At 44.5% G+C, this 11,364-nt stretch overlaps 1 protein-coding gene across 4 annotated transcripts; it reads left to right on the top strand.

Annotated features, from left to right (window-relative positions):
• Nucleotides 1–237: 237 nt before the first annotated feature.
• Nucleotides 238–11,124, top strand: PPP1R3B (protein phosphatase 1 regulatory subunit 3B). 4 transcript variants are annotated; one of them, XM_016133193.2, is made up of 2 exons: nt 238–500; nt 6,489–11,124. In XM_016133193.2, the coding sequence occupies exons 1-2, from the start codon at nt 346–348 to the stop codon at nt 7,369–7,371; spliced, it is 1,038 nt and encodes a 345-aa protein (XP_015988679.1). In that variant the 5' UTR covers nt 238–345; the 3' UTR covers nt 7,372–11,124. The 4 variants fall into 4 exon arrangements, with proteins under 4 accessions (XP_015988679.1, XP_015988682.1, XP_015988681.1 ...); XM_016133196.2 differs by lacking the exon at nt 238–500 and adding an exon at nt 520–697; XM_016133195.2 differs by lacking the exon at nt 238–500 and adding an exon at nt 1,198–1,328.
• Nucleotides 11,125–11,364: the final 240 nt, after the last annotated feature.

Below are 11,364 nucleotides of genomic sequence, written 5' to 3'. Positions count from 1 at the left end.
GTGCCTCTGCCCCCTGGTGCCAGTCCCCGGGCTTCTGAAGAAATATTGACCCACCGCCCTTCCCAGGCCCTGGACTGCAGCCCTAGCTCTCCCGGCACTCAGCCGATCACGTGGAGGAGAGGTGCTCTCCAGACCCGCGGCTCCACGGCCATTGGTCCACAGCTCTCGTCCCGGGCACGCCCATTGGCTGCGGGGGGCGTTCACGTGAAAAGGGGTCTGGGATGGCGTCCCGAGAAAGGCGAGGTGGCCGGAAAGTTAAAGGGAGCAGCGCGACGGCGCGTAGCCGGAGTCTGGGGTAGCGGGCAGCAGGGAGGAGGCGAGCGTGATGCTCTTGCGCATGGACGGATGCGGCTGCCCGCGGAGGGCGCGGACCTGAGTCCCGGCCCCCGCTGCTGCTGTGGCCCCCGCTGCCCCTGCTGTCCCCGCTGTCCTCGCTGTCCCCGCGCGCATGCTGCCGCCGGCTGGTGCCTCTGCACCTCCTGCCTTATGAGCTGTACCAGGTACGTCCTCCCCAAGTCCTGCAGTCCAAGTGCAAGGCCGCAGAAAGGGCGGCGAGGGGCGCGCAGTGAAGATCCTGTTTGGTTCTTGCCTTCTACGCTTTCTTCGTGCAACTTCAGTTTTACTTCGGGTGGAACACGCTAGACGGGCTCCAGGGAGCTGTTGCTTCTACGTGGAGAGGGCGATTCAGGGACGACAGGTGGGAATGGAGCCTGGTGGGACCCACGTGTTCCACTGAGGTGCAGTCCCCGCCGTGAGGGGTAACGGGCGCGGGGTGGGGTCTGGGTTGGGGACCCCAGACACCCTTGTCTCCTATTGTTCCTGGTTAGAACCTGGCACAAGGCGTTTCCAGCCTGGGAGCAGACGCTTCTGGAAGGTGTCTCCGGAGCTAGGCGGCGGGGTCTAAAACACAAGGAAAAGTCGCTTCGCCTCTTCCCCGACCTCGAGTTCCCTGTAAAACTCAAGGAAACACACTTGGTAGTCTCTTAGGCTCCCGAGGGCAATGGGACCTGGCGCGCCGCTGTGGCTGCGGGCTCGCGGAGCCGGGTCACCCTCAGCCCCCGGTCCCCAGACTGGGGCTGTCCCGGGCCGGCTGTGGCGAAGCGGCCGCGTGGGGACGCTCGCGCGGCGCTGCTCGGGCCGGGGCTACCCCGCTACCCCGCCCCCCCGCCCCGGTATAATTGGGCTCCGCCTTCTCCTCCTCCTCCTCTTCCACCTCCTCCTTCAGGAACCTAGCGTAGTCCGGTGGCAGCGGCCTCCCCTGCCACCTTCCTCTGGGCTCTCCGATGCAGCGAACAAGCTGGGGAGGGGGCAGCCCCGCGGCCCCAAAGGTGGGTGCCCGACCGGGGGAGGCTCGCGGAATCGTTGGGGGGTGGGGTGCAGCCGGGCCAGGCTAGTCAGAGAGGGGCCGAGTCAGGGTGACCTGTGGGACCACCCAGTTTGGACGCTATGGCCTGCCTCCCCTTGACCCTTGCACCGGATTCATGCCACCCTTTTGAACATAGAGAAAGAGGTGTAGGAGGGACTTGTTGCAAAAGAGGGTGTCGAGGGCCCAGAACAACATACTAGATGATTTGGGGCCCTTCATGGGATTGTTTCCTGCATAAGAGGAGAAAATTGGGAAAAGACTTGACTTGGGACCATGGAGAGTTGCTAGAAGGTGTTGGAGCCTGTGGTTTGTGTGGCCAGGCCTCCCTGGGAGACCTAGGGTCCAGGAGAAGAGAGCATTAGGGCTTTGAGCTGGAGTGCAGAGGAGTAAAGGAAATGGTTCATTTGGCATGGTTGTCCCGGAGCCAAGACCGAAGTAAAGCCAGCTGGAGGCCTTACCACAAAAGTAAAGTTGAGACATTTAGGGAAAGTTAGTAGGAAGAGAAGGACCATCGGGCAATATTAGCAACCAAGAATGTCAGCGCTAGAAGGGACCACAGAGGAGAAAGCTCAAGCCCAGAGAGAATGAGTGACTTGCACCAAGTGGCACAGCTAGGTGGAGGCATGCCTAGGTCAGTGGTCGGTGTTTCCCGTTGGACATTTTTGGATGGCCAGGACTGTGCCATTTAACTTATCTTGTTTCTATGATATGCAGCCTCATCCACAGGTATTTATCTCAAAAATGCTTTGGATAATGGTGACACAATGGAGGAGTACAAGTGGCTTTTAAGGTTGTGAATAAGGGCCCTGAGGTCTGAGTACTAAGGGAGAGATGTCAACTTTAGTCCTACTGTGTCAACTAAACCTTTTGGGAGGGGATAAAGGAATGCTGAGGGGGTAGATGGCCATGTCTTCAAAAAATTACAGTCTGGTTTTGGCTGCTTACCTAATGTAGTTTCAGTATTCCTGGGGGATGGGAGGTTGTTGGTACATTTTATTTTTCTGTCTTTGCTTATCAAAGTACAAGGGAATGGAGGAGGGGAAATGTCTTGGCCTCAATACAAAAATAAATAAATAAATGCTTTTTAAAAAAGGCACAGCTAGAAAGTCAGTAGCTCAGCTGCCTGGAACTATGAAGGTCACGAGGTTATTTTCTGTACAAGCCTATAGTTTTCACAAGAAAAATCACCACGACATCTAGCCCTGCCTACCTGTCTTGAGACGGTGTGGGGTTTTTTTTTTGTTTGTTTTTGTCACCAGTGGAACAGGGAAAGTATTTATGCAAAACTATCTCTGTTCTTTCCAATTTTCATGGAGTATTAGAGTTGTCCCCTCTTGACCAGAACACTGAAATCTACCCATGGGAATGGCCCAGTCCCTCATGGGGCAAATTGATCTCAGGCATCTATCTATTTGGAAGCAAAGTTTTTGAGCATCCTTAACTGGTCTGGGAAACAGCTACTCATACTCTCATGATCCTGTCCTGCAATGATCTTGTATCCAGGTCCTATGTCACGCTCTGCTAGGTCAAATGTGTGTCCATATCTTCTCGTTTGGTTTTTTCCCTGGCCAGCCTGGTGACTCATGTCATATCTTGACAACCTGGGTGTCTGGGTGAGGGAAGGGGCTGGAGCAGCAGGAGGGGGCCTGAGTACAGCCTGGTACATCTTGTGTTGGAACTGATCATTTTCATACCATTTGAAGATAAAATACTTGTCCAGGTGCCTTTCTTTCAGGGACTTAGGAAACTATTACTTTGTACGTCTCTGTTGCTAGGACTACTTCTGGGTGACGGTCATCCCTGTCACAGTCCATTGGAGAATTCTGGAGCGGAGGGTCAGGAAGCCCTTTAGGAAATCAGCACTTGGGTGATTGATTCTTGGAGAATGTTCCAGTTAATAAAAACTGGAATCTACGTGAGGATAGGCCAAATGGTCAATGGTCAGATCATATCCTAGATTGAGGCCCCAGGGGTTAATGTCTTCACCTCCAGTTATGGTGACATGCAGAAAGTAAAGGGATTCTGTGCAGGGGTTGCTAGTGCAACGCCCCTGGGGCAGTAACCCTTGGGCCACCAGGTGGTTAACCTTACTTTTTTGCCTTTCATGGAAGAATGTTACAAAACCGATTAGGGCCGGGAAAGTGCCAGTGGAATTGGTACCGGACCCCCAGTACCACTTGTTCTTACAGCTTGGTGGTAAGAGGGATCTTGGGCAAATTTACAGCACTGGGTCCAGGGTAACTTTTACTAACTCTTCAATTAAGTCTTTTTAACATGCAGGATTAAAACTTGAGAGTGACTTTAGTCAGCTGCAAGTGTACATATTCTTTAACTTATCCCCTCATTTTACGCTTCTGTTTCCACAATATACTGCGAATTTCCCAGTCTTTTTCTAATGAACTGCTTTAATGTCGTGCAGGAAAGCACGTATGAGGTTGGTTTGTGGGCTAGTCGGCCAGGCAGAGAGAACTTGTAGCTGACCTTGTGCTGACTCAGGGGAGGAGGAAGCTGCTGTGGCCAAGGAGGAACCCCTCCTCCCTCAGTTCACACCCAGGTTGTCAAGAGAGGAGAGAGTAGAAGAGGCCAAGATGCAAGGCTTTGCTCCCTATTTGTTTTTTTTCATCCATATTTAGTAAAAAACAAACTACCTGTGTTAAAGTTAGAGCTGGAGGTATAATTCCAGTACATTCTAACAAAGTTTTGCAATGGACAGTTTTGAAATTAAAATTCAAGTACTTTGTAAGTTTAGGGGTTTTTTATCTTGAATCTGTTGGTGAACCCACTTGACCCTCTTTGAAGCTATCTTGCTCAGTTCAGTCAGAACTCTCCTTTCCAAAACAATTGCGTGGATACAAGAACAGATAATATGAAGCAAATTTGCCCCTAAAAGTTTCCATCTTTTGACTTTGTTAGAGAGGAAACATTAAGACAAATTTCCTTTAAAATGAATAATTAGATAAGTACATTATGGCTATAAATTATTGTTTTATTTATTTTTGAATGTGTGTGTTTTTTCATTTGGTCATCACTAAGTGATTCCTGCATCCTAGGGAAGTGCTATACTTCTTTCAGAAAATGGGATCAAACCCATTATGTCTTTGTCCTTTCTCATTTTTTTCAACGTATTTGGTTAATCAAAATGAGATATTATTTATTGCACCAAACCAGTGGTCCCGGCTCTTGTCAGAAGATGAGCAACATTTTGCTTATCACTTCTTAGCTACCACCATCAACACCCCACCACCCCCACCTTGGAATGGGAACTAGGAAAGGCCTGGGAACAAGCACCCCAACACACTGCCACAAATTTACACCTTTGACCTAGTGACAGGAGAGATATTTGGGAATTAATCTGGATCCTGTGTTCTGTGATTCTCAGAGTAGAGATTTTAATCCTGGTTGCATCACTGACTTCTCAATTAGCCCACCGTAACTGTCAAATCAGAACGCCAATTCGCTATAATAATTAGAATGATAAAAAAATTGCTCAGCTTTAGTGAGGCAATTGTGTTGGATGTGTTTTGGGCCAATCTTAAAATAGTTGAGGTTTTTGTTTTGTTTTGTTTTGTTTTTAAAATTTACTTTTTTCTGATTATAGAAGGGATATTATTTTAGAAAGCATAAGAAAATACAAAGCGAGAAAATAGGAAAACAAATTTCCTGAAATCCCAGTAACTGGATATTCTGACAGTTTTGAGTATTCTCTAGTCTTTTTTCTGTGCATATACATAATATTTTTTCCCCATAAGTCTGGTCTCTATGTACAATTTTATCCTCTCCATTTTTTTACATTAACAGTTTTTTTTTCATGCCATTCACATTTTTCTGCAAATAGTGGTTTTGATGTAGATATAAAATTTTATCACATGAATGCGGCACACTTGATTTAACCAGGTATCTATTATTGGTTATTTAGACTATTTTCTCCCCCTCCCCTCCCCATTATGTTGCTTTGAACATTTTAGTACATTAACCCTCTGAGGCCTTGTATCCTTGTATTATTTTCTAAGATAAATACCTGCATATGAAATTAGAACCAAAAATGATAACATTTAGAAAAGCTGAGTCGATTTGGACTAGTACTAACTAGTATTTGTATTATCTCTTAAAATTCTTTCCTAACTCAATAGGTAAAAGCAGGCATCATTTTACAATCGAAATGTCTTAAATTACTTTCAAGGTTGGACATTGTACATATTTATGGGTCACTTTTAAATATCCTTCATGAATTTTCTATTCATTCTCTTTGCTCATTTTTCTGTGTGGAATATTTGACTTCATTATTGTTTCGTAAGACTCTTTACATATTGAGGTATTACCTCTTTGCTGTTATGCTTTTTGTAAAATATTTTCCGAGTTTGTCTTTAATCCTTTGGCTTTAATTATTTTTTTACTTCAGAAAAATATAGTTTTTATGAAATCAGATTTAACCTAATCTTTGGAATGATTCTCTTCGCTGTTTATTCTTATAGAGGCTATCTTCACTGTAGGGAAAAAAACAAAAAACAAAAAACATTTACCTATCTGAAAGATTTAAAAATGTTAAATTGCTGGATTTTTTTTTAAAGGAGGATATACTGGAATATAAAAATCTGTTCATTTAGTGAAAGCAGATTTGTGTCTGTCTTCACTATTGAATCCCAGTGTCTAGCAGAATGCCTGGCATATAGTAAGCACCAATCAATATTTATGAGATGAATTTCTTTTTATTGGAGCATACTTTCCAAAGTATGTTCCTCAGAACATGTGTTCTCTAAGATACTCCATAAAAATCGGGTTCCCTAGTCAGATAAGTTTGAGAAGTTCTGCAAACAGTATGCTCTTTTATTAATCCCCATGGCACATTAGCATACTGAAGGCCCTAAAAAATCCTGACAGAAAAACCTATGAGCTTAGTGTTAAAACCAGTAGCTTCATACTTTTTTGTTTGTTTTAACTTTGCACCTCTTTTTACCCCCACTTCACACTCTTAATGTCCCCTGAAATCAAGGTCGTGCTAGACCACACTGGAGTTAATAATACTGAACTGTAGCCATGTGGGTGGAAATGAAGAGCCTGTCCCTGTTGAGTCTAAACATCATTCTGATCTCATTGCTCTTTCTTTCTGTTCCCCTTTTGCCAGTGTTCTAACCTGTTCATCTAACCCAATGATGGCTGTGGACATAGAGTACAGGTACAGCTGCATGGCTCCTTCCTTGCGTAAAGAGAGGTTCGCCTTCAAGATCTCACCAAAGCCAAGTAAACCTCTGAGGCCTTGTATCCAGTTGAGTGGCAAGAATGAAGACAGTGGAGTGGTGGCCCCAACCGTCCAGGAGAAAAAGGTGAAAAAGCGAGTGTCCTTCGCAGACAACCAGGGACTGGCCCTGACAATGGTCAAAGTGTTCTCAGAATTCGATGACCCGTTAGATATTCCATTTAACATCACTAAGCTCCTAGACAACATTGTGAGTTTGACGACAGCAGAGAGCGAGAGCTTTGTTTTGGATTTTTCTCAGCCTTCTGCAGATTACTTAGACTTTAGAAATCGGCTTCAGACCGACCACGTCTGCCTTGAAAACTGTGTACTGAAGGACAAAGCAATTGCAGGCACAGTGAAGGTGCAGAACCTTGCGTTTGAGAAGACGGTGAAAATAAGAATGACATTTGACACTTGGAAAAGCTTCACAGACTTTCCCTGTTGGTATGTGAAGGACACGTACTCTAGTTCAGACAGGGACACGTTCTCCTTTGATGTTCGCTTACCTGAGAAAATTCAATCTTATGAAAGAATGGAGTTTGCTGTGTGCTATGAGTGCAATGGACAGACATACTGGGACAGCAACAAAGGCAAAAACTATCGGATCATCCGGGCTGAGTTAAAATCCACTCAGGGAACAGGCGAATCACAAAACGGACCAGATTTTGGAATAGCCTTTGACCAGTTTGGAAGCCCTCGGTGTTCCTACGGCCTGTTTCCGGAGTGGCCTAGTTATCTAGGATACGAAAAGCTAGGTCCCTACTATTAGTGACTGCATGTGATGGAGCACGGCTGAGTGGGTGCAGACAGGCCTAGCTGTAGTCACAGTGGGATGGAGATGGAAGCCAGGAGAATCGCCGAACTGCCATCGGGCACAGCTTTTGAAAAGAAAGGATCCTATTCACTTTTTTCTTAAACCAGCAAATCCAGCCAGGCTTCAATCACAGAACTGGTTTCACACTCAGAGTGGCTCTGCTGTGTGGGTCTGTTTGGCACTTGTGGCGGCCACAGGGCCTGAACAGGATGGCGGCAGAAAGGGTCTGCGCAGGAACCAGGCCTGCAGGCCATGCTGGCGAGGCTGGAAGGTGGTGGCTTAACATCAACACAATCGGAAGGGTGCCTGGGCTGTCTGGAGGAGCCACTCCTCTTCCCGTGAATGTCACTCCATCCCCAGCAACCTTCCACTGGGCCCTTGCTCTTCGCCTTTGGGTGTTCTGCACCCAGCCAGGCCCTTCCTGCCTGTCGCTGCTGTTCCGTGTCTACACGTACTTCATACTTTATCTCTGTGCTTTTTTTTTTTTTTTTTTTTTTTGCGTTTTTCTTCGACAGTTCATCTGATGTTCAGGAAAAGATAATAAAGACATATCAGCCTGTGAAACAAGCGTTTCCGCTTTCGGACCCCCCCATCGTATTCCAGTGGAGGACGCCACGCCAGGTATCAAAAGTAACTGGCTCCTGTGCAGTGTTACAGATTGCTGGCTTATGACAAGCAGGACAGTCATGAGTGGGACACTTTTAGCTTCTCCTCTTGGCTTTTGGGGGAGCTTTCTAAGTACTCACTCTTACCCTGAGTCACCAGACGGCTCAATTACAAGAGCTGTTTTGACTTGCTTGGCTGGTTTGCAGGTGTCTCATTCTTCACACGGGATTTTGGATCTCCTTTCCTGGAGACCCATTTTTCATGCTGTGTTCAGGACATTTGGATTTGCAGATCCAATATATCCTCAAAGCCTTCTGAAAATGTTCGCTTTTATTTTGACTGTGATTTACAATATCCAGGACACTCTGCAAGCACCCAGGGACTTTGACTTGGGTGTTCTTATTTATGGTGTGAGTATGTTAAAAGGATAGGGGAGAAAACCCTCACTAAGTTCTCATATTTTATCCTCGATGTTTGCCAACTCTGAAATATTAGAGATTAATTGTTCTTCACCATATTAGACTAAAGAATTAAAGGTCTGTTGGTTCATACTATTGTGAAACTCCTGGGACTTTTGATGTCAGATGGATCCCCAAATCCTGTGATTTTTCTTGGGCAAGAGTGGTTGGGGGTATTGAAAAATATTTTTACATGTGTATTTGTAGAAAGTTGGGGTTTTTTTTCTGTTTTTATTTTTGGAGATTAAACAACTGATTTCCATTCTTCCTGATTTACTTAAAGTGAGGTTTTCCTAAGGGCTGTGGGATGCGGGAAGAGGATGCACGGTTGCCTGCATTTGGGGCACAGCTGCTGGACTCTGCAGGCAGAGAGTCTTCTTTCGCTTGCATTTTCCAAATCTGTTAGAAAAGACCTCCCGGCTTCTGTGTAAATCAGTGTCGGGCAGGTACGGAGTGTCTTGGCTCCTGGAGTTTTGTGGGTTTTTTTCTCTTTTTTGAACTTTAAAATATTTTAACTTTTTAAAATGCTCTTTAAATGGTGTTCAATGTAATTCTTATTCCTAAAACTGGCTGTTACTAGTCTGCAATCTAGTGCTTTATTTTTTATTCCTCTCCCAGGTATGTAGCACCGATGGATTGCATGATAATATAATAGATGGGAAAATCACGTTTTTATCTTGTGCTGAAAATGGGCAGAACTCTGTTTTATCTAAGCTTATCTTACATCAAGTACACAGAGAGCACTTTCAATGTTACAAATATGGTGATCAGAACTATTACTAGTGTAATTATAAATCAAATGGAAGCAAAAATGATTTTATATAAGTCATTTTGTTTTAAGAAGTCCCTACCCTCTTCCTCCAATTCAGGAAAGGCACAAGGTGCACTGTCGTTTACATGTTACCAAACTAAAAGTGACAAAATCGTTCTATGTTCATAAGAAAACTGCCTCAAGTGACTCCTGTATGGTTTTCAGTAATAGTGATCTTAAGACATTCCTGTGTCAAAATTTGAAATAGAGTAATTCAGTGATAAGTATCTCTTTTAAAACAGCCATAAATCCTGCCCCCTACCTTTCTTTACTCCCTGCTCTCCCCAGATTTTTTGCTGGGGGCACTGGTTGCAAGCCCCCAACCAGTGCACCTGGGACATTCACCCCACTAGGCAAGCCCTCACCCGCTCCAAAGACCCTTCTCTGACTAAAGAATCTGGCTGACTTGCCTCTCCACATTGCCATTCAGTGAGCTAATAGCATTTGAAGAATACTATCTCTTCTTTACCTAGCAGTCTGGCTCTTATCGCCCAGTTCTGACCCAAGATAGCATCAGGTGGCCTCAGGAACTGCCTTGACAGAACCTCTCCTTATTTCATAGCTCACCATCAAAGAGGGGCAGATTTCTCAGCTGGAGACTTCTTTGCAGCCCAATCTGTAAGTGTGGCCCTCCGACAGCTCTTGGTTATGATGACGAATGGCCCCAGTCCTGGAGTCCTTCCCGAGTTACCCCATAAGGCCCAGCCTCCTGCCACTGGGGCAGTGGTCTGGGAATGGGGAAGCAGATCCATTTTTGTTTCATATTTATTCCTCCGAATGCCCTGGGGAGATTTGCAAATAAGGTGCAATAAATAAGCTGAATTATACAAAGATATATAATAAATAAGCTTTCGTTGTTTCTTAGAAGAGGTGAAGCATTTGAGTGGGGTTTTTAAAATTTTTCTTTTAAGTATTGTTATAGAGGAGCTGGTGAGAAATATCAGAGTTATGTAGTTCTCTAGAAATTAAAACAATTTCAGAGTCAAGGTAGAATTTTTTTTCCCTCTAATTTTAATGGTGGCAAAACATTATTCTTTCAGTGTTTTTTAAAGATGTAAATTTCAAACTGCTAAAAGAATTTGTGGTTTTGATCTTTGCATATAATCTACTTTTTAAAAACAAGTATCACTTGGATGTTAAATGGGTTATATATATATGTTTATAAGCCCAAAAAGTGATTGTTTGCTTACTTTTTAGAAATGCCTGTTTTCTGGCTCTTAATGGACAGTGAATGAAAACCGTGGTGGTTTTTCATTTGTTTTCCTCTTTTAAAATTCCTCAACTGGATGTGGTTTGCCAGAGTAGGCCTGTGGCTCTTTGCTCCGGGAGGTCCTGATCTATTTCTCTCTTCCAATATGATCACTGAAATTGGGGAGAAGTAGCTAAATGGATTAAGGGGTCTTGCAGGGTCACCTGAAGACAATTTGGCAGCTATCTTCACTTCCTGAAGTGGGACACATCTGGGGCTGGGAGGATAGCTATGGTTGTAAAGCATTGCGGCCCAGGTGGTAAAGCTGTGAATGTTTTTACAGTTTTGTTTATCAGTTCCTAGAGATTGCTGGACCTGTGAGGACTCTTTAAGAATGCAGCTGTGATGATGTCCTTTCACTTTTACTTCAGTGCGAAAGTAGAACTGAAGACTCATCTTTCTGATGCCTAGAAGTGCCTTGTCAAGAACTTTTCACGTTTTTAAAAATAAATATTTTTGTACACAAAGTTAAAGGGGAAATGCACTTTAAAATCACAAGAATGGATGTATTTTGTGTGGTATAAGAGAGTGGTTTGTATCTCAAATGCAAAAATGAAATAAAGGTAGAAAAAACAAAACTGAAACTGTCCTATTTTAAATCTGACTATTTTTGGAGTCAGGCTGGGGAGGAATATTCTCAAACAATGTGTTTCCACATATAGAATTTAGGATTGCAAAGGGATAGATCACGATAATGGCTGGGCTGACAAAGCTGTAAGGCACAGAGGAATGGGAGGTAACCGCTTTTTAAGTTGTCACGGAAGCAAACATGGATTTTAGCTAAGAAAATAGGTGCTGGGGAAGAAACACAGGGGCCAGTGCGG

This window comes from Rousettus aegyptiacus, unplaced genomic scaffold (assembly GCF_014176215.1).
Source record: "Rousettus aegyptiacus isolate mRouAeg1 unplaced genomic scaffold, mRouAeg1.p scaffold_m13_p_11, whole genome shotgun sequence".
Lineage (NCBI taxonomy): Eukaryota > Metazoa > Chordata > Mammalia > Chiroptera > Pteropodidae > Rousettus > Rousettus aegyptiacus.
This window is presented reverse-complemented; position numbering and strand designations above follow the sequence as displayed.